This window comes from Pelobates fuscus, chromosome 13 (genome assembly GCF_036172605.1).
Source record: "Pelobates fuscus isolate aPelFus1 chromosome 13, aPelFus1.pri, whole genome shotgun sequence".
Classification (NCBI taxonomy): Eukaryota; Metazoa; Chordata; class Amphibia; order Anura; family Pelobatidae; genus Pelobates; species Pelobates fuscus.
In genome coordinates this window covers 28,769,504-28,794,099 of record NC_086329.1, presented here as the reverse complement: position 1 = coordinate 28,794,099, position 24,596 = coordinate 28,769,504, and the positions used below count along the sequence as shown (strand labels likewise).

Sequence of the window (24,596 nt, the reverse complement as noted above, 5' to 3'; positions counted from 1 at the left end):
ACTTCCTGGCTAAGTGTATTTTAATTAGATTTGCTCGATGTTTTGGATGGTTATCAAGAAAAACATTTATTTGTTGTTGTTGTTTGCTGTAAGATTAATCAGGATCTGTTTATATCTGCCCGCATTCCTAATTCCACAGATATTGACCATAACCACTACACTAATGAGATGCATCCTCAAAGCATATCACAGCTGCCATGTGTTTCTTATAAGTTCACACAGCGATCATTGTACCATTGTTTGGGAAACAACACCCCATAAAAAATGTTTGCTAGTTTTTATCAAGCGTTTAATAGTACTTGTCTAATGTTATATGGTGTTTTCGAAGCAAATAATCACCTTTTAAACACACTTACTATCTATCTACATGCTCACCTGCCCATGCAGGTACTATTGCTTAGAAGCCACTCCAAATAGAGAGGGTTGTTCTAAAAAATTACTAAAAAAAAAAACAAAAAAAACTTTCCTCTACGCCTGAAGAAAAAAAATAAATCATCAGATTTAACTAGAACGATTTTCATAAAAAAAAAAAAAAGTCAGGCCTTGGTCCCAGCATGCATCAGGGCAAAGGTTAGAAATGCAACTACTGCTTGAGGTGTTATTATAATAATAATAAAAAAAAAAAGAACACACCCTTTTCATTTTTAATTACTATGGGAGGATGGCTGGCTTCCAATCTCTGCTCAGCTCATTAAACTATGATGTTCAGGTCCAGGCACGAGAGAACACGGTAACCTCTAACCTCTGTGCGCTCCTCTACTATTGGACACCTGCTTAAGGTCATCTTGAGGTCAGCAATCAGCCTGAAGAAAAATGGCCGACACTGCTAAAAAGCACATTTTATCGTAACGTGGTCATAAATATGTACATACACACAAGCAAGTTTCAAGTTCACATGGAACCAATAGAAACATCATCCTAAACTTCCAGTTTGGTTACGCCATTTGGTCATTACCATGACACCAAAAATGACGAGGACCTGGCATTAAATTGAACAAGCCATGCTTTGTATCGCCACGTCAGCTTCTAAACGGGAAGTCCTAGGATGGCAAATAGTCTGTTGTGGGTTTAAACTAAATACATTTTTATTAAGAAGACAAAAGGTTAATCTGCTTAGGCTGAGAAGCTAAACCTCCTTAGCAGAGAGCGCACTGCAACATATGTTCCAGAGGGTTGGTGAGAGAAAAGAAAACATTAATGAAGATAAAGGGCCGTAGGCTTTAAAATACAGGTCCAAAATTCAAAGTGAACACACTTGGTTTTTATTTCATAGTAACATCAAAACTGCCATTCGATGCATCTCCATGAGACTATGCAGTAAATGCCACTGAGCTCCACGATACTGCATCATGACAAGTCCTGCATAAAGAGTGTGTGCCGTAAGCAATTGCCCCGAGCAAACTCTTCCAAGCAACCTTTCCAACAACCAGGTTCTGTGGCTTTAAAGGAACACAAAGGTTTCTAATGAAAGGCTAACAGAACGACTTTCAATGACTTGCAAATGCAGCTGGTAAACTCACCTTAGAGGGTTTGCACGCAACACTCTTGCTATCAGGATACAAAGGACTCGCGTAATGCCCACTGTTTAAGAACACATGACCAGTGATAATCCACTTGCCATAGAACAAAGAGATTATATCACAACATATGGCAAAAAGCAAGAGTATTAAATGTATACATATCAAGGAACGAACTGAAATGGGGAGGGGAGAGAACCCATTTCAAACCAATGCACTCTGCTTTACAAACCTCACAATAATCTTGGAGAGCATAAACTCTTGCTTTGCACTTAGACATTAGCTAAATTATAATGGAACCTCATAAACATGTGCTTCTTGAACTTCGTCTTACAATGAGAGGGGCGCTGCAAGATCATCTGTTGAATGGAAGAGGGGTCCTTTTTTCCCCTCTTCTAAAACCACTTAGCTTTGAAGAATTCCTGCCTATACAATGCAGAATGACACGCTGGAAGAGATAAACCTGCCTGTTGTCTTTTGTCCCCGTCTGTTGGATTCTTCCGTTGACCCTCTGGCCATTAGCCAAGGTAATATGATATTACAAGGATCTTTTCATGACCTATCCTGTCACCACCTCCAGCTACCATTAGCCGTCATCTCTCTGCCCATCGGAAAGCCGCAAAGTACACGAGAAGAAAAGACAAAAACTGGAGTGTCTTCTTTTATCTATGAATCTAATCCCACCTCAAGGTCTACCTGGATCTCCTCACCACATTCCGTCTGCGTCTCGCATGGCTTAAGACAGTCATAGGATATTATACTGACTTTATACATATTATGCTTCCAAGGCATACAATATGAATGCTTCCAAGTAAAAAAAAATATATATAACACACTAACCAGGAAAAAATAAATAAAAAGATATCAAACCAAGTTAACATAAAAGACTTTCCATATAAGAGTAGTTTAGCACATTTGCAAAAATAAAAATATAGATTGGACTGAAAAGATTATGAACAAACAAAAGATTAATACTCTGAAACTAACATATTAGAAAGTTAATCAGTGTATAGTAATTGTTGTAAACTGTGGGTATTTTATTTGACAGCCATTTTCAGCCCACGTTTAAAATTGTATGGTCAACATAAACATTATAACATCCCAACAAAATACATATCTAATAAATAAGAGACACTAATTTTGCTTATAAATGAAGTATTTGGACCACTCGAAGAGCATCCTGGCCAGTAAAATTGTTCAATAATTATAAATGCATCTTATTTAAAAATAACAACCCCATTATTCAAATCATGTCTGCCCCAAGGTAACATTACTGTAAAACTGATTAATTGAAGCAACATTATTTTTTTTTTTTTAATCACTGACCCTCTGCCTGTTTAAAAAGTGAACTTTTTGACCTGCGGAAGAAAATTGTTCATGAGAAGCACCGTAAATCAGCAGTCAATGATTTAATATGATTTATTCATTTTTTAAAGTTCACCTAATCCCTCAGTTGGACAATACTTCACATAAAGGTATGCTTCTGAATCTACTCAGGGTTGACGCTTGAAGATAGCTCAACTCAATAATCTCTCCTCATGGCATCTACACAATTAATGCTCCTTCATTGCACTTCAGTAGCATGTTAAATTTTTTCTTAACAACCTCAATGGTTGCCTATAATCTCATCACATTATATGAAGCATGGCCAATAAAAAGAACATTGATTGCTACTTTAGCTCAATATAGTCATGGGTTTTTATCCGCCATGGCCCAAGAAAAAGATGGAGGCACATCGTTAAAGAGCACATTGGCCTTTTTATACACGACAAAGAGATACGCAGTTTCTTGCCTGCAAATCTCTCCGTATAAGTGAAAAGGAAAATGTACTGTGGTTTTATACGTTGATGAAAATTGTGAAAGTTAAAAAGCAGTCAACAATACAAAAAAAAAGTCCCAATTCAGAGAGACTGCTTGCATGGTGTTTAGTTGCAACATGGTTAGATAACACTCGGTGGAACGACCTTGCTAAGTCAACCAGTAAGAACATATCATGGCCCAACACCCAGGCAAGAATTACAGCTATAGGGTTTCACATCCATCCCAATTCTCTACCCAAATAATTTCCTGAGATCTCTGCTGTCAGAGGATTGTTTGTACAGAATACATAGAGGAAGGACAATGGGTTTAAAGGGGTCTCTAAGAAACACAAAGCAATAGTTTGACTAATGCTACTTACCCCAACATATGTATCCTATCCACTAATAAGATATTGAATTAGATGTTAAAGGTGTTTGATAGTAATACGTTCTAAATGGTCTTTTAAGTTAAAGCCGTAAGTCACAAAAAAAAAAACAGCAATAGATTTATGGTAACCAGGAATATATGTCTGTATCTATGTTTTAACGTGTGCGTTATACACCAAAACACAGTCATTTGAACAGTTTATTACAAGGATACAAAGCCTGTGTCAGTGTAGGGGAGTATGACTGTATGAACCACACAGAACATCAGACCCCGGGATGCTGGGCAATGTATATTCCCCACACAAAGTAATTTGAGGAACTGCATTTCTGAAATGGTTCTCATATTTTGTCCCTTTATAAACATATGTAAGATAGTCATCAGGGGAGAGAGCTTTTTCATGGCACTGATAGTTGTCTGAGGTTACAGGAGTAAAATAGTTTGCCCTGCAGATTGGCGTTATTGGCCTGTATCTGTTGTATTTATGTTATTGTGTGATTCTGTATATTTTGAATGAATCAAATGATGCATGTGACGTGTGCAGGTCTGTACAAAGTGCCTGTATGCAAAGGAATGTAAAAGAGCACCATATACGCTCTGTGGGGTACGCGTGTGGTCTGTATGTGGGAACACACATAGCCAATACAAGTAGTATACTGTGATCACTCTATAACGCACTTTGGATATCTCCAGCGAGATCAGCAAATATTTAGTACATGTGGGTAAAACTTGCGGTAATTCTTTGGAATACTAGAGGGGTGACCAATTTAAGGTACACAGCATTTAAACATTGAAACTACTGCTTTAAATCTTCCCAGCTGATATCATGATGGTGCTGTGATCAGCCTGAACAGATGCAAAGACAAGTTTCAAAATTCTGAAGTAGAGCCTTGGTAGAGCTTATATCAACATAAAGTCTCAGAAACATGTTTAAAAAATAAATAAATAGTGTTGCATGCTTGGGTGCTGTTAAATATAAAGTATATAGAATGCTACCACATAACGGGTGTGAGGATAGCGAAGTCTTTTCAGTATTCCCCTCGCACTGTGTTTGTGTGATTTCTTTCCTCCCTGATCGCCGTTTAACCCTGTAACCGCCCTTCTGAACACACCACTACCCTTCTTTAAATTCAAAGCTGCGTTACCCAAAAAGAAAACTAATCCTTCAGGTGTGGTGGTGAAACGCTTGTTTTATGAGGTGAAGTGCAGCTTATTCTGTCTTTATCTGAATCCACAAGTGTGAACCGACAGCTCCTAACCACAGTGAACAAACAGCGGCGTTTAAGTGCCGTGAGAGGCGTTTGTTTAAGAAACCGCTGTTTAATAGAAGAAAGTCGGCATCAATGTAAACAGATGTGACACTGACTGATCTGCAGAAAGCAGGTGTTCTAAAACAGGTTGCATATGCCCAAAGCATCAACACAACGAGCAGTGATACAGAATCATTAATAGTTACTGAACGCAACAACTACATAGGCATCTGTGTACCCAGTGTTAACTACAAATAGCGGATACGGACCCCAGTCACTATGCACGACACTACAACAGTGTCAACCACTCGACTACTACGTTTCCTCTATCCAATTTTGTTATATGCTGGGTGGTCCCCAAACACGATTTTTTAATAAAAGGGGAATACCAAAGGGATGCAATTTTGAAAATAATATTTAGCAAAGAATGAGCTGTTGAATAGATTCCACACTTTTTGGAATATGTTTAACATATGGTTCAGTAACCCCATGTCTTCCTATCCAGGAGTCATGGGGTTAATGAGCCATATGTTAAACTCATTCACATTCTAGACACTGGCTAAATGCTGACCGTGGTGATTTAAATGATTACTCAAACCACCATGACCACTTCTGCTTTTAGGTGGTGGGAGGCTGCATGTGCAGTGTTTCTGCTTGAAACGATGCGCCATCCAGAGATATTTGAACCTTTGTGCCGGGGGCTAGTTACAGCACCGGAACACATGACAGCCTCGGAGAAATAAATAAAAACACTGGACGTCTGAGGCGTGTTTTGGAATTGATGTAGAACAGAAATGTTGCAAGTTACACAAATACATCTAAAAATGTTGTGCAGGATTCAAAACATAGAAGTCGCAAAGGTTTGAGCTGTTCTTACAACTCCAGTCCTGACGGGGTTAAGCAGGGACAGACGGGCAATTTTTGGCAGGTCTACCTGTGACATAGTAAGCAAGCCTGCGAGATGTCCTTTGAAGAAGGCTTGCTATCCAGGGGAGGCAGGTTCGGGTTACAGAGAAGCTTGGACAGGAATGATTAATTATAGGAGCGTCTGCCACCAGCCAGAAACACAGGCAAAAGGGTTTCATTTTGTTGCGTGTTTCTGCACCATACTGCGCCCTTGACAAAAAGGTCACTTTGACAACTGGGGATGTTTGCAGTACTTTCTCTTGTGGGTCCTTAACCTGCTGCTGTCTCCTGGGACACAGAGGCAGGTATTTGTCAATAAAGTGCAAAAATATGAGCTCAAAAACTCTTGCTTCCTGTGGCTGGTGCTGATGGAATGAGCAACAAATTAACGTTTCATTAAACAAGATAATGTGCGAGATTGTAAACTCACGTTCATCAGGACCACTTTAAACGTATTTGTTATTAATTTGTTGTTTATACCTTAAATGTACACATGTGTGGATTATATCAGTACTTCATAATTAATAAAAAATAGTAATTTTAAAGCAGTTGAATGAATGGAAAATGCTAGACAGTTAAGCATGACTAATCCAGCGGGTTCTAAAGATATGTGCAATTAATTCTCAAGCAAGCGTGTGCTCTGTTAGCCAGGCTGGCTCGTTCTGTTGAACACATACAAAATAAGAGTAAGAGAAAAAATAAAAAAAATAAAAGAAACCCAATTTTCAGTATTCTCAAGCAGGCTGGAGAGACAGCTGAATACACACAATCTAGCAAACAGCTAAAATTAATGCTGGCAGATTTGGGAGTCTCAGATGAAGAAAAAGAAAAAAAGAATAGCAAAAACATATAAATAAAATCAAAATAGCTAATGGAATGGAAAGAAACCGGTATGCCATTCTATCTTAAGATTATAATAAACCTTTAAATGTGCCAAGTGATCGCTCTGAAATCATCAAACAAGCCTGCCAATCACCGTGGGAATGTGGGTAGTGCTGCTATTTAGAGAGTAATTGTAGCTGCACAAGAGGCACTGTCACTGAGCAGCCGAGGGTTTACATAGCTCACTTTCAGCCAGGCTGACAAAATACCTCGCATACAATGTATACAACTGGTTCACAGGTACATTACCTTCAGTATGACAGTGATCGAGATCGGGGATTCAGCTCTCCTGTGTCTCTCATCCACAGACAATGCTAAAGGATGTTCTGTCCCTTTATTTACAGAAAACTGATCTAGTGGGGTTTATTCACTAAACTACAAACTGTATCTAATGGATAATAAAATAAATTAAAAAAAAATAAAATATATATTCTCTAACTTGGCTACAGTAACGGCTTGGGTGTTTTTAGCCTCCGTTTTGGCATTCAGATTTCAAATTTGATACAAATGTTTACTTTAGAGAAATAAATATAATTAAATCTACCTTGGTGTTTCCTTTTATACCTTTTGTATTTTTTAGCTTCTGAATTTAATGCAGAGGACTATGCAAAATAAAACCGAAAATCATTTTGATATTCAAAATGATATATTATTAAAATTAGAAATCTATCAACAAAACACAGTTTCTAATGCTCGCATATTTGTATATTCTTCTTCAATCTGAGTATGTTGGAGGAGGGTTAAAGGGAACACTCAGATTATTGTTACCCTGTGTGGGTGTTTTGGTATGGGTTTGGTTTTATTAAATGTCTTGTTAGAGAGGAAAAGAGAAAATCCAGCCAGTTTGTATAATCAAACCGTAAAGCTTGTATTAAGGCATTCTCGGTTTAAAATGATATGCCATAAATGCTCGTTTCATATTCTTCTGGGCTATATAGAATATATTTGTAAAGTAAAATAATTGAAACAAATTCTAAAACATTAAACATGTCCTGTATATAATAAATATGTACTGTGACAAATATTTAGTTTTCCTCCTCCAGAAGATAGTGTTTAAATATTGCATACGCACACAGTAAATTGCAACTGTATAAGCAGAGACTTTTTATTTCATTCTTCAGTGCGCATGTTTACAGGGCAGGGTATAATTTGGGCTGTCCAGCTGGATATCAAACAGCATATTGCGCTGCAGCCTGCACAGATATGTTGCGTGCATTCACAGCTAATCATTGGCTTCTGTTCAGTTAAAGTGCCAGACTCTCTCCCAGTCCACTAGAAACATACACTTTAAATAACCCACAAAACTGACTGCAAAGTTCGCCCTGTAAATCAGAGTTCGGCCACAAATCGCAGCATCGCTAATATGCATGCTGCCGTTTTGTTCACCTCAGTAGGAGCGCAGGGATGCTTGTCAATGCTCAACATAAACAATTCACAGGCGATAAGAAAGATCCAACAACCGGTAATGCGTTGTAGTTCTGGTGAATCAATCTCCTGTAGGTGTGGAGGCTGAATTTAATGCTTAAGACATTCAAGAGTTTATGGAAAGAGGCAGGTTCCTTTAGCTTATTCGTTTTAAAGAGGCTCTGCTCCTTTAAATATAGATTCATTAACAGTATGACAGATGGCACCGAACAGGGAATGGCTAGTATGGCAAGCATCACTCCCAGCAGACGCAGGAGATATGAAGGAAAGTAATGCGGAATGATGCAAAGAGAGGATTGCAAGTGCTATAATTATCTCCGACAGAGGGGAACATGAGAAAAGGGTTAGGAGGAGGAGCACAGTACAACATGCTGTCCCTTGAAGTAGGAAGTCCCAGAGATAGCTAGAGGAAACCAGTCAGATCTCTAAAGTTTTCGGTATCAGAGAATTCTGTGGAGTTTTACACTTCAAACCCACAGTGTTCCCATCACAATGAACCTTTCATTGCTAAATCTCGCTCAGCTGGGCTTTGCAGCCGCTACACAGGCATATTATCTCCTCATGTACCAAACATTAGAGTGTGAGATCCCGGGGGACAAGCTACATTGTGACTTGTGTTCTTCATGCATGGAACGCGATGAATCAATAATGTTAGATACACACGGAACATGCAAAGGAAAGCCAAACGCAAAACTAGATGTTAACTCAAAAAACGAGATGGATATATTGGAAAGAGGAAAAAAAGGAATAAAAATAGACAGTTAAGATTAAAAAGGTTTTATACGACAGTAGAACACCAAAAAAAAAAAAAAAAACATTGCAAAAAGATAGAGAAGCTATATAAGGTTACATACAGGGGGAAACATTCTGGTTGGAATGTTGCAACTCAGCACTGCAGGTTTTCAAATATAGCTCAAAAGAGATAAGGTAATTTGTTATCAGAGAAAAGGCCAACATATTAAGTTGCTCCTTACCGTCCTATGTTTTTGCCTGAGCTACACCTCTTCATTTTAATCCATAGCTTAGCTTTTGATTGAACAATTGGCACATCAACCTCTGAATTATCAATTTTTTTATTTTTTTGAATTTTAATATGAATGTAGTCATAGGTAAGACAGCATACAAGAATTGCTATAGGTAGGCACAGAAATTAATATAAAGCTCTGGGGAAAATGATCAGTAAAGTATTGATAAATGTGGCGAGGATTGACAGGGGAACATCCAACAGAGATGAAACTGAAGACACCTGATAGTGCGCTGGATACTATTGACATGGTAAGTCTAACAGGGGGGGAAATGCAACCCTTTTAAAAAGCAACAAGCAAAAAGCAGCTAAATTAAGCGTTAAGTCTCTGTCATTTATTGCAAGCTCTCCGGTACAATACTGTAGGATGACTGACTGCTGTGGTGTGAAGCCTCTTCATTACTGTTGTGCGCCTTGCCTTTTATATATTAAATGGTTAAATCAGGCACACAGGAAACTTGACAGACTCACCTAGAAGAAGTGGGGCCTGATCTAAACAGCTCTAATGGTGCCTACTTGAGAACCTTGCACACAATACTGTGCCTGACGAGGGGGTATTTAGCTTAAATCCTAAGTAAGTGGTGTCTTTGTGACTAAAGATTTCCTGCTTCTGTCCACTTTCAAATATGTTTTATGTGGGGAAAATAGAAGAGCACTTGACAAGAGGAAAGTAGAGGCGCTCGAAAGGCTAATTGAGTAAAAGGAAGGCTCATTGGCATAAGAGATGAGAGCTTTGCCTCCTCGGCATGCAGTATAATATGAGTGGAGGTCAGGGTATTGTATACTTGAGTACCCTTCCTGCTTTTGCATGGAAAACCTTTTTCATGTCGCCGGTAAAGCTTGGTACCCCAGCTGCATTCGGAGGATGTAACTTATTTAGAAGCACTCCCACCCGTAGCCTTTAAAGAGGTCTACTCATTTAAATAGAGTTTTATTCAGTCATAGAACAAGAGTTGGTTATTGCAAGGAATTATCAATAGAATGTTTAAAATCCTTCAAGTGATACACTGAGTATCAGTAGACACAAATCCATAATGAGCATTACTCACTGGGAGTGCAGTCCAAATGACAGAAACTAAGATTCGAAGAATGAATGGCAGCCTCATTCAATAACGATGACACTTGATAAAAGCCAAGGTACTATTAAATAGTGAAAAGGTCATTCACTTGAGAGAAAGAAGTCTTCCGACTCCAATAAACTCCAACATTTTTATTTTTAAAATACACAGTATTATACATGTCGCTTTTCACCAAAATATATATCCACTGTCTATGCCATACTTCCACTGTCTATGCCATACATCCACTGTCTATGCCATACATCCACTGTCTATGCCATACTTCCACTGTCTATGCCATACTTCCACTGTCTATGCCATACTTCCACTGTCTATGCCATACTTCCACTGTCTATGCCATACTTCCACTGTCTATGCCATACTTCCACTGTCTATGCCATACTTCCACTGTCTATGCCCTCGACACTTGATTTGGTGAACCGCAGAAAAGAATAAAGCAAGTAGTGAGCAAACACAGTCAAGGAATTGACCAGAGAATTGTAGACTTTCTCTGATGGAATGGCTTTGTCCAAAATTATGCAATTCTCTTGGCAAATCCTGATATAGTGAAGAAAAGTAATTTAGTTATTCAATAAACAGCAAATTCTCAAGAAACTGAAAAAGAATTGAAACCATTATACTTAAATGGATTAACAATAAATATCTTCAAATGTAACAGTGTTTTCTAGCTCGCCTATTCTGACCTAGAATTTGAAATCCCTTGGCCAATTCCTTGGTCACATGCACTAACACTTATAGCACAAATGAGTCCCATATTATTTTAAGGCAGCTAGTTCTACATTTTAAATGTTCATTCCCAGCGAGTGCGTTTTGTTACCAACAGACCTGCATTTCATTAAACAGTTTGATTTAGTGATTCTGTAAAGAAACATCCAGTATAATTTCAGTATCTTACATCTGTACATCTGTCTGAAAATGTTGGTAATTTAAAAGAATTTCTGTCTCTGGGCTCCTTTACTGAATTTTTTCAATAAAACGTTACAATTCAATGTTTGCAATATCTGTGTCTGAACAGACACTTCAAAATGAAAATATCACAATGGCAATTAGAAATACATTTATTCAGCACTGCTTAACATATAGAGCACGTGTGGGACTAGTAGTATTTCCATTTTTGACTCGTAACTTTCTTTTTAAGACGCGCACACCAAGTCTAATTTATTAGGTAGCTCGGCATGTTAATCAAAATAGGAAAACTGGGAATAATCCGACTGCTTAAACATAAACAACAAGTCAAGAGGTTTAATTGTTCAGTCAAACATTAGAAAGATAAAGATGTGTGACTTCAGCAAATCTGATCATGGTACCATCGTAAGTGCCAGACGTAGGTCAAACATCACAAGAACAGCTATTTCACTGGATTCCAGCCATTACACACTACACCATTTATAGAAAATTGAACGATAACCAAAAAGCATTGAGTGAGCAGCAATTCTGTTGGCAAAAACACACAGGGTTATCCACCAAGTTCTTTATTTGCAGTACAGGATTTGGAGAAACATATTTGGAGCAATTCAGAGGCAATTCACTGCATTTATCATCATCTGAATAGTCACAAATTGCTCAGGAATTTATTCCCCAACAATTCCTTTGCGACTGAATATCTCAACTAACAAACTGCTAAATACGTACAGTATGCAAAATAAAATGTGTTAATAAATGGAGGTTTCCCAGTTAATCAGGAGGGGAGTGCCAACTTGAGCCCCTTTTGCTGTGGATGTCCTTGTGAGTGCACTGGGCCCCTCAAACTATCACCTTTATAGAAAGATGCACTGAGCCATCATTTAATTAACTTCATCCCATAGCATGGCACGGGCAGCAAGATGTTAGGCATATGAATTGTTTTTTTTTTTTGCAAAAGCAACCAGTGACCATATTATAAATTATCAGCCAATTCATCTGTAAAAAATTAGGCAAGCAGAGTTCTCATGCATCAACCTTCAAATTTCCCAGATCTCAATCTAATGTAAACACTACAGAAACTGGCTAAACCTTAATACCTTAACCTTAATAAAGTAGTTTTGGTGCATAGATCATGCCCATGCAGTCTCACTGCCCATTTCTCGGACATTTAGGAGTCAAATTACCTTGTGTATGCAGCCTTGGTCACACCTCTCTTGAGTGTGACTCACACAGCCTCCCTAGACACTAACTGAAAACAAGCTTTTGTTTTCAAACCTATTTTTAGGAGTGTGTGTTTACTTTAGAAGTTCTTATCTTCTGCTCTTTTAATTGCCCACTAGTGCAAGATGAGATAATGTTACAAAAAATAATAAAAAAAATATATCAAAACTTCACTTCTGGAAGAAACAATTATTTGAAACCAGCAGACCTACCTGAGAACATTTTGGAACATACTCTAATATAAATAAATATATATATATATATATATTCCAGCGTGCTCACTGTGCCCAAATTGCTTCTCTTTGGGAATTATGAACAAGGGACCTAAAACTTGGGAAAAAAGACCATGAACCAACTTAGTTGCAGACCTTGCAATTGTTTCAGGATTTAGGGACTTGGGAAAATATTTTTTTGAATAATGCATAGGTTTTACTATTATGCCCTTGTTCAAGAGGATTAAAAAAAAGCTGTGTGTTTTAACAGGGATATACCATTGAAACTGCACAATATGTTACCATTTTCTTTTTTAATACGTGTGATAGACTTCTAAACCTATGCTTCTTTATCCAATGATCACCGTTAATAAATATATATATTTTTTTTATAAAATATAAATTATATATACAAACATTTAACCAATATAAAACATTTCACAGAGACTGGGATAATTCCAGGAATGTCCTTGCTACTTGTATCACAATGAGCTCCTGGCTGGTTCCCTGTAATTAGGGTGGGCTGCTTTCCCTATGCTATCTCGCCCAAATCTTTTTGTATGGCAGAGGTATTTAGAAGAGGTGACAATAGGTTCACATATGCAATGGGCCCCTGTGGCTCATGGAAAAAGTTACTGCGTGCCTGTTGGGTATTTAGGATAACACATAATACATTCGAAGTCCTTTCACCAGCCTACTAACTAATGAATAGACAAATGTCAAAATGGAATTGTGCAGGAGAACCGCACAAAACACAGCCAGAGACCCCCTTATTGAACACAGACAGAATGCCCTCCTCAAAGAACACAAGAGGAGACCACTTCTTACATTACACGAACCAAGCCCCCTCTGATTACAGAACACAAAATGTGAGTTCTCTTTACAGAGCAAAAACTAAAAGCTTTGCTACAGAACAGTGCTTTAACGACAGAACAGAGTCTGGGCATTGAAGAAACATGGTCTAAGCCCCAGGACCCACTTTGAGCTTGTTCATTGTAAGGAACATTGTCTGACCTACGCAACACAAGGTAGCCTCAGATTTACAAATTATTGCTTGTCCCTCTACGTACAGATCACTACTATAGGCGGTGTTTAACAAATCATAGGCGTAGACCTTCATAAAGAAGACAGACACAGATCCACTAAGGTAGGGCCAGCACCTACAATAAAATCCATACAGTGTACGGATGTGGTCACTTTTCCAGCAGCAGGTTCCCATCGAAACACCACTACCAGGACGTATGACGCTTAGCATGACTGTCCGTGACATACAGCTGTGTGTGTGTACATTGTTGGCCAATTACGTGTGTGTATGTGGCTAGTCGGTGTGAATGCTTAAGAGGGTGCGTGTATGTGTGTGACAGACAGAGCACAAGGCTAATTAGCAGTTTTGGTGAGATTGTATATACACATGAGATTAGCTGGTTTGGTGTGGCTAATTAGGTATGTATGAGAAACTTTCTTAAGGTGTGTATGTGTCGCTTAAAAGTTTACATTTTCCATAACACCTAATCTTTGACCTTGAATCCTACACTCTAGGTAAAATTTCTTACGTTCAAGCAAACAAAACCCCTTTTGAAAACTGGCGGTTAGTCTCCTTCAGTGCTATGCACTGCGAGCTTCCTCGCTTCAGATCACAAGAGAACACGAAACAAATTAGTAGACTGGATTAAAAGCTCGGGGGTAGGAGGTATATTGGAATGCAAGGATATCAAAACCATCACTAGAGTTGCCACTGCCCCGTTCCACAAAAAAAAATACAACAGAACTTTAATCTGAGACATGAAAACGCTCACAGATAAATGCATAGCAATCCTGCAATTCTGCTGTTTGTTAATAATAAAAAAAAGGGTAATAAGAAACAGATTAACAATTAAGATGCTGAGTTGCATGATTATTAAATAAAGCAAATTCAGACAGAAATCCCCTACAAAAAAAAGAAAACTAAAAATGAGAATAAGGAGCTGGTTTTAAGGTGAGAATCCTGCCTTCCCACGTTCACTTCACAATGAATACTGTAGGAATGTATACATAATCAAGACCAGAAATATAGGGTGTTCTAGGGTCTGGAAATGTCTCAATCTGGGAAGGAACACTTTTAATATTTGAGAGTTCTCTACCTTTAAAGTAAGCCCCGGGAAGCACATATAAGCAGACATATACCGTATAATTATAAAGTGTTAAAAGTGCAACTGATTTTTGATTGAAGGTTGAAGGATGCAGATATTTTTAGGAACTTAAAACTGGAGGCAGATTTGATATCCATGCATGTGGTGCTCTATATAAGAGAGCTGCTTCACCAACCTGCTTTTTGAGATGGGAAGCGGAAGGTACATCGCAGGAAGTAGTATAGGTTGTGGGGGCAGTGAGAGAGAGCATATGGCTCACGTAGTGAAACAAGAAAGTCACAGGTTTAGCATCAGCCGCGTGTCCCATTCTCCGGCACGGTTCTCAAACGGTTTTGGTACTTATTCTGGAAAATGCCGGGGCACCATGAACACTACAGTGGGCTGCAGTGGTTATAGTGCTTGGGGTGTTACTTTAATCGAACAAGCCTGATGCCCTTTTCTCCTTCTCAACAAGTATGTTTTTTCTTCTCCAGTTGCTCTGGTTCCCAAGCCAAATCAGCCCCTTTACCACCCCACTTGGTATGGTTTTATCTACATCCTCATTCGCAACATCTCCATTGATCATAAAGTTCCCTACTTCAGCCCTCAAGGACACAGCTTCAGAAGTAAAAGGCCAGCGTGATGGAAAATGTCCGTCTAGTGTCCTTAAGGGGTTAAAGCGTCAGAGAAAGGACCATAGTCAATTCTTCCTCAAATATGAGATTCACTATTTCAAGAGTACCTGAAGAAACGATGCAATCACGAACGCTCTTTGCTCATGCCATTAAACTGGCCCTTCTCCAGCACCCCAAAATGTGACAATAAGGGGGCAGATAACATTTTAGAGGAAAACAGTACAAAGAGGAAACTCTGAGGTCCATTTGAAAAAGACAAAGCTATTTTATTCCCTATTAGTAAGCAGATGTGACTGGCTCCCCTCTTCACTGGAGCATTCATATTGCCCAGCAGGCTATCAAGAGTTTTATAACTTATAAACAAAGTCAGTGGTAGCCATATTTACTAATCCTACAACATTCCGATGCTCATTCATTTTCACATCGCTGCATAACCTCACAACCTAATCAAGGCAGCACAGCAAGTACAGTGTGGAGTCATGGTAGTAAGCAGTTCCTTGACTACCAGGTATCCCCTGAGTAATACAACCATTATTGAAGGGGTTTAAGCATTGTACTGTTTGGCAAAGCCCCCAGCCAGAGTGATGTAGCAAAGAACAGCTGGGAAGTAATTTCTCCTAATGATTGGGATAATAAGCACATGGCAGGGTTCAGGGCTGGCTGCTGAAGCTTCACTGCTCCTGAATAGATAGGAGTCATTAAATACCCTTGATTATCTCTGACCAATATGTAATGGGTTTACAGCCCTTTCAATTAGTCAGTATTTGCCTAGGACTCATTATTTTGCCTTTCCATACAGCAAGAAGTCCAGTGTTCAGTTGAATTTCCACTACCCCCGGTGGACAAAGGGCAAGGACCTTAAAAAGGAAGAAAAAAAAAACAGCAGCAAGTCTGTGCCAAAAGCAAGTTTTGGTCACATTCTAATCAGGAAGTGCACATGCAGACTCCCTTTCACCAATTTCACCTTCTTCTCTTCTGACCTTAAACAAAGGATCCGCACTATACCAGAAGGGTTCTAAACAAAGGATGTATACCTTTCTAGAATGTTTAGACAGGCTCGTGCACCAATCAGCTTGACTCCCTTTATGACAAAATGCCAGGCTGCTTTAAGAGGACTCTGCCCAACACAACAAGCTTAACTTTGAGATTCTGTTGACAAAAGAAAATGTCTAGCAGGTTTATTTACTAAATTGAGAATTCAAAGTGAATCTCAAACTTCAGGGCAAAATAGCAGACTTGAAAACATTTGTACTTTAGTAACCCTGTAAAAGTACACAATAGACAAGTAACAGTACTGCATAGACAAAGCACCCAGGCCACTTCATCTCATCCCTGCAGAAACAGCAATGTTTTCATTGCAGAGTTTTAACACAGCTAGGGTCTTTCAGAAAGAGGAGTTAAAAATGTCTACAGCTCAAATGGCTCTCATTGGCAGCATTCGATTGGCAGAGTGGGGCGTTTTGACGTGGATGCGCACTAGCTACCCACTGCTTCGATATGTTTGTATTACTTACACTATAGTGTTTTTGTTTTTTTTAAAAGGTAATGCCTTAAGTAATATCCTTTGCTATTTTGCGAGCTGAACTCGGGGAGAGGGGGTTCCAAAACCAACTTCACTTTACCTATTTTTGTGGAGACATGGGTTTCCCAAAACTTGCAAGTTTTAGCTGACATAAAATCTGGAACGATGGATTGTGATGCCTATTTATGGGTCATATTTCAGTTTTCCTGTATAGAAAGTACTGATGTCATAGCCGGAAAGGATCAGCACAGTGAAAGAGGAAACATCAGTCAACACGGAGTATGTCCTTGTGATTCATTGTCATAGAAAACCAGCATTATCAGTTCACTATCTGCTCCGGTTACAGGCATCGATGGGGCTGTGATAACATTGGCTTGGCTGTAATTTACTGTGACCACCAATTTAGTGGACCCTGAAATGGAAGCTTATACGGTGGTATTCCTGGTAAATAAAAATACATTTTCTCTCACTTATAAATCCAGATCTGATCCAGAATCGCTGTTTTTATATGCGGTATGGTTTATATTTCTGCATAAATCACTCACCCTAAATGTTAACAAAATATTCCGAATTATTTACAGAACGTTCAGTGTAGAAGCTGAAAAGGTTCTAAGAAGATAAATATAGTAACTGAAGCCAGAACAGAGCCAATAAAACAAGGAGTTTAATATTTAATAATCACATTTAGCTACACTTTCTCTACACCCGCGAGCACACTGTCCATTGATGGATTTGGCCTAACAGCACTTTTACATGGTCCCCAAACGGGCTGATAAATCCACTAGCTTCACTTTATTACAGCTACATATTATTAGGCTTTGGTCCTCTGGCATAGAAACGTTATATGGCACACAGTACCCAACAAAGAATATTGCCATACACACAGCATCACAGACAGTAAAAGTAACACGGTAATGCACGAATGCAAAGTCGCAAGACAAATAGCTGGCCTACATCATGCACTTCATATGGTAGATAAATAAACCTGGTAGCTCCATTAATTCATCAAAAAGAGAGCCGCTACAAATATCATCAAAATGATTTACTTACTACTTATTTCGATTTATTTACTACACGCAGTTGGTGTAAAAGCAAGACTTAACAGATGTGTTTAACACAGCAGTGTTGAGTATTTGTAGGTGGTAAGTGTATCTTATGGTCCCATATGTAGCATGTTTACGAACATGAAACCTGCAGAATGTCTGCATTAGGTATTACTCAGAAAAGTGTATCTTAAAAGCAGAACAAATGGCTATTATCTCTGAAATTCTTTTTTTTTTTTTTTTAAAGTAATAGGTTAGCAAATTCTGTGCTACGCCACAAAGCACGACGTGCCTAAGGAAACAAGCTACAATACGGCCAAGTTCCATTATTCTTGTTATGCTACCTATAGATTAGGACATAATTGACTCCCAAGTAAGACACTAAGTGTTCACTAAAATATATGGTTTTTGCAAATACTTTTTATGTCCCATTTTCTAGAAAAGACTTCATGTAACTTTGTATGTGAAAAATAGACTGCAAAACAAATATTAAATGACAAAAAGGCATCATGTAAAAAAGTCAATATCAAGCCAATGTAGAATGTAAGGTACAGCAAGGGGTACATACTGCACCCATGTGATTTTCTTTTTTTTTTTTTTATTCTTTATTTGTAATATGCAGGTGGTTACACAGTGCCTGTATTGTCATAACAACGTCAGCAGGCTCGATTTGTATAGTTATAGCATAACATCGTGACGTGTTAGGATTGCATATATTTTTTTTTCAAAAAAAGACAACGGTTCATGGTAGGTAAGTGTCAGCAAACTATAACTTGAAAGTAGTGATTGTTTAAGTTGTCTGTATTTGTCATGAGAGGTGATAAGATTAAAGTAAAGTATATTTGCTGGTCAGCATATGGGTTGAGTGTATACTGGGCTAGCGTGTCCAAAGTAGTGGGTCCTGTTGAGGTCTGCTAGCTGTCTGCCTGGTGCCCAAATGACTGCTCAGGTGTGTAAATGTCAGCTTGTCGAAAAAACTCCAGCGTAACATCATGACTTGTTAGGTTTACATATACTTTTATGCTAAAAAGAAATAACGACGCATGATGGATAAGTTTCAGAGGAAAGTAAAGTATATTTGCTGGTCAACCCATAGGTGGAGTGCGTGCTGGGCTAGTGTGTCTAAAGTGGCGGATCTTGGTAAGGTCTGCTATCTGTCAGCTTGGTGCCCAAGTGACTGCCCCGGTGTGTAAGTGTCAGCTTGTCTAAAAGAGTCCTGTGATAACGTAGTGGGTGTCATGTACGCTCGCTTATCCATTAATAACTATGTGTTGGGCTATATAGCTTGTAGGTCTGGGCAGTGCATACTCATATTTGAAGACCGTAAAATGCAAACAACAATAAGAATAAAGATAGGGTAAAACATATGGATAAAGATAAAACCAAATAGCACCCCCATCAGGGTGAGATAGGTTGGTTCTCGATACAGGGTGCTTCTGGATCAAGTTGTGGGTACTGTCCTGAGCCTTATATAGACACCATGGGCTATTTGCCATATTGTGTGGCTGTGTGTGGGTCTATTGGTAGCTGCTGGTTAGGGCTCTATTACAATTGTGGGAACAATCTGGCACAGCCTGTTGGCAAATATTTAAAGGTATATAATACAAAAACGAAAAAAAAAGGGGGAAAGGGTAGTCGCAAGTGTTCACTCCGATGCCATCCAGCATAGTGAAGCTCGGTAAGGTATACACACAGTTCTGGCTGTAAGTCCAGGTGGTAAACCCGGGTGGCCCACCCTGAGTGTCAGCGTGGCCTACGCTAGTCCTGTTTTGTGGGACTTATGAGGGATCCTCGCGCCCCAGCTGGCGTGCAGCCCCTGCAGGTCTGTTTCCTCGCTTCTGTTTCCCTTCAGGATGTACTGTCTTTTGTTCACCTGTATCCTGGTGCTCCGAGGGGGTCGGTGTTGGTATGTTGAGTCTCCTTAGTATCTCCCTATGGTCTTCTGTGGCCGACAGGGTGTGTATCGTGTCGCCCTGTGGTACCACCAGTGTTCCGGATAACCCCCACCGGTACTTAATGCCGTGGTCTCGCAGGGTCCGGGTGATAGGTGCGAACTTGCGCCTTTCAAGGAGGACTGTGAAGGGTAAGTCGTCATATATCGAGACCCTGTTGTTTTCCACCACCAAGTTCGGCTTTTGCCTGGAACGCGCCATGATAGCGGATTTTACAGTTATGTCCCTTGTGACAACTATGATGTCGCGGGGTGCGTCCGCGGGTGCCGTGGGGGCTTTCCTGACTCTAAAGGCCGATATCAGTGGCGGCCGGACGTCCTCTGTCTGAGTCCCAAGTGCTTGCAGGACTTTGTTGGCAAACTCGAGTAGGGCTTCTTGGCTTATTGTCTCAGAGGCCCCGCGAATTCTGACATTTTTTCGTCGGTGCCGAGTTTCCAGGGAGGTCACCGTGCGCGTAAGTTGTTGCACTTGGATGGTGAGGGCCGCAACACGGGAGTCGGTGTCATCCATCTTTGTACCTCTCTCCCCTTCACGGGTCTCGATTGCTCCCATGCGGCGGTGCAGGCCTCCTATTTCTTCTTGGACACCTGCTAGGTCCGCCTTCCATACTTCTCGTAGGTCCCGCAGTAGATTTTTTATATCTCCTTTGGTGGATGGGGACCTATCGGAGTCCGAGTCTGAGCTCTGGTGTACTCCACCATGGGTCCGAGGTGCTGGAACTGTCTCTTCTTCCATCGAGATCTCGGAGTCGCTCGAGTCTCGTGGTTTGCCATGTTCCATGTCCGATCGGGCCTGCTGCTGCGGCCTACTGAATGACAGTCGTATGTCTGCATGATTCTGTCCCCCTATTTGGGCCGTTTTTCGGTGCTTTCTGCCCATGTCTCTTGGAGGGGTGTTCCGAGTCGGTAAACGGTAGGTTTTATAGCCACTTTGCGGTAATTATCATCCGATTATTAGTCTCTGGAGCAGGAGCTCTCCCCATGTGATTTTCTGAGCAAGATTGACCACCAAATGAACTAGATATCGCTGCACATAGTACTAGCTATTCAGAGGGTAAATAGTAGTTTGCCGAGGCATATTTTATGGGAAGGGAGCATTATTGTAGAAAACACAATTTTGATATTTTGTAGCCAAGTTGGCATTGTCCAGCTGTAATTAATATGTTACAACACAGTAAAGTAAGCATTACGAAATAAAAATTACGATGTGTCAATCCCATTTCTCCACTGTTCTGTGCTCCATGTACGGGCGCGTTTTTCTTAAACTACAACATATTTATAATATCCTTACTGTCAGTTCTTGTAATACAACTGAACTCATTTGTAGGCTGTCAGAGTAGATGCACAGGCCAAATTTCAAAAGCAGCACACAAATTACAAAGTAGACACTAAACAAAAAATGCCTACACGCAGACTGTCATGCATGACACACTGTCCCTAAACACGCAAGATGGCATTAATAGAATGAAAAGTGTCTCTAGCATGGAAAGTTTAAAATGGCCATCAAATAGTACCATCATTTCCACCACACTCCGCTAACTTTTTGGAAGGCCGTACACCAGCGCTTTTTTTGTTTGCTAAGGATCTACATTTAACCTACTCTTGTACAGCTGGGTAGTAAAGACGTGGGTACAAAATAAATGTCCTTCCAATACAGTTGCCGCAAACTAGAAGGTCTCAGAAACAGGAACATTCTGATACAGAATACAAACGGTACGCTGTGGTATAACATTTCTCCTTGAACATGGACTCACCGTGAGATGTTGGAAGAGCCACGCCCTCATGATATTTGTTGCTACTTTGGGGAATATGCCACGTTTTTTCTGCCTCTTTTTGTCCTTGTCTGGGTCATCATCGTCCCCCGTGCCCGGCGAGGCCACACTGTTGTCTAACACATCCCCTGTACAGCGAGAGAAAGAGAGAGGGGGACCTCATGAAATGACACACTTAATAAAAATTTGTTTTTAAAAAAAGCTGCACGCCACATACAACATACAAGGAACAGTTTAAGAGTGCATGAAATAAAGTGCACAACAATAATTTGAAAACATTGAAAAATTTAATGAATATTACAAAGCTGCTTATGTTCAGTGAACGATCAAAAGCGGTGTTTAACCACCTCCGCGCCCAAAAAATCTGCAACAGAATTTCTGATACGGAACTGGTAAGCATTGATAAATTTTTATTTTATTTTATTTTTTTGCAGCTTTATTGAAGTCCCACTTCCTCTGTCTCTCTCCAGAATCCCAGAATCATAAGTGCTTCCATCTCTAGGAAAGATTCATTCCTACGTACATAGCTTATAACCATAGACAGACAGATTGATTAGATAGACTGGAAAGACAGAAAATGTATCTGTCATCGGCAAAGTAAAAAGCGAAATGATGTTTCTTAAACAGAGGATGAGTTAGAAACGAAGTTGCTTCTGCTCCCTTCTGCCAAGTGACATGTGAGAGAAGCAACAAGATCGCGGGGTTGTGAATCGATTTACAAGAAGGAATGAGAGCAGATTGCAGTGTGTCAGATATGCTCGCTAGCAAGCTCCTTACAGTTCAACTTCAAAAGGACAGCAGGCAGGCACAGTGTTTTGTGGTCTGGTAACAAAGTGAGGTACTGCTTGCTTCATCAACAACAAAAAAAGGGTTAATTTTTATAAAGGTAAAAAAGAAAGAGGGAGAAATACACTCATCAACGCCAGTGTGCCAACTTAATCAGAAGTTTCCATCAACCAGTCTTGCTCTTTTGTGCTTTTCCATGGCATTAATTGTGCATTAGCAAAAATCATTCACTTTTAAGAGCCTTGCTTATTTTTTTTGCCCTGAGGCTCCGATGCCTTGAAAGCAATGCCTGCAGGGTGTGTGAATTATGTATCTGAAAAATCCTGCTGCTGGGGCAATATTGGCCCCCGTCTTCTGAAAAATTATACCACTATGTCTCCCCCTTTTTGGGAAGGCATCAATCAACACAAGCCAGATATATCACTCGCATGCATTAATATTTGAACTAATAACTTTAGGAGAGGGGGGATAGGGCAGCTAGGGTTGAGAATATATGCACTTGTGGGATAATCAAATGCAAAATAAATTAAGATTAGGAGGACAGTGTGCTGCATGGCGGACTTTCCCTTTTTTTTTTTTTTTTTCATCTAACACATCATTAGCTAGAGCCACACGAAAGAGAATTAAAAAAACAAAAGGGGGGGAAAGGGGGCGGTTAATTCTCCCTGCTTGCTTCAGACAAGATGTAAGTCCACAGGAGGGACATGGGAGAAGTTGACGGGGTCCCCTGTTTGTTGAAATACTATGTATTACTGTAATTAGACCGAAAAAGCCATAAATCCCAAGCTAAATCAGAAGAATTTCGCAAGATCACCTAAAACGTTACACTGTGAACTGATGTGTGGCTTGCTATAAAACAGTCCTGGATGTACTGACACACTAGCAGTCCTCTTGAAACTTCACTTTTTGTGAAACACTGAATTTTTATGCTGGAAAAGACACCTTAACGGGAACACTATCATTTGGCATAGTCGGCGGTTAAGGTGCATGACAAAGGTTAGATGGGATAGCTTTAATAGCACAGCGCAGCCATGTAACACATTATTCAACCTTACTGATGCAGAACAAATGACCAAGTGTGAGAATGTCTCTCCCTATGCTGCAGTCTTCAAATGTTCACAAACTGGCTTTACCTCTCACTCATATCGTTGGGCATACAATTACTCCTGCTTCTTTGGAACATCCTGTGTCTCTATGCAATAATGCATTTGATCCCAACCCAGCAGATCAGCAGCCCAGGATTAAGGCATTGCACAATTTTATTCCGATGAGGATACTGGCTAAACCTGGGCTAATGGTTTGCCTTGATGACTAGATTGGAAACCACTGTAATAATGTGTCTATGACCCGACAGTGAACTAGTTCTTTATACGTAAATAATAAGGTTATAAAAGTTAACATTTTCATTATACAATTTCCCCCAGTTTACCAACGATTCAGTTAATATGAAATACAAACCAACAGTTACCCCTTTAGCATAAGCAGGGATATCGGTCCATTAATACTACTCCTTAAGTACTCAAGATAAGAGAGTAGACTGTACCTCCCAACCAGATTTCTGAAGCTCTAACCTTTCCAATAACAAGCATCCTAAATGCTCAAACACAGTCTCTGAATGTCTAGTGTGCATGTATATCGTTTTAAGCTGTACAGCTAACTGCCTTGAGGAAATTCTAGTTTACTGGTAGAGACATCTAGTCCCCAAGTCCCGACTATACACAAGGGAAACATTAAATAGCCTTGATTAAGTACTTGTAATAACTGCATTACTACTCTTCATTTATTTATTTTATTTCATGAAAAGAAAGAAAGGGGGGAAAAAAGGCAAAAGAAAATCACCTTGAAAACTTATGAGGTTGTCGGTTCTTGATCACTTCCTTAGTAAGATTTCTCATTCACATAAATAATTAATATCCTCCCTAGCACAGAACCTGATGGTGATAAGTGTAATGCCGAATCTCAAAAGCTTGCCATCTATTGTTGACAAGGAAAGGATTAACGGTGAAAAATTCAGCCTTTTCAGTAAAACCAGGATTAATTCGTATTGCTCATGCAAGCCTCCGAGAGCTGGGAATTGAAGGTGAGCCCTGTGTGAGTCCTCTGACTTTCAGCTCCTATGTAAATGCGTGTGCGCACACCCACGTATACATTATATATTCGCCTGCTCCCTTAATGT

The 24,596-nt window shown here is 39.7% G+C and overlaps 1 protein-coding gene across 8 annotated transcripts in view; it reads right to left on the bottom strand.

Annotated features, from left to right (window-relative positions):
- The window catches only part of MEIS2 (Meis homeobox 2), a 124,200-nt gene that overhangs the window by 40,025 nt on the left and 59,579 nt on the right, over positions 1–24,596 (bottom strand). For all 8 annotated transcript variants that reach the window (XM_063439975.1, XM_063439979.1, XM_063439980.1 and 5 more), the window contains one exon: positions 21,617–21,762. In XM_063439975.1, the coding sequence (XP_063296045.1) occupies positions 21,617–21,762 (146 nt within the window). The remainder of the gene's footprint in view (positions 1–21,616; positions 21,763–24,596) is intronic.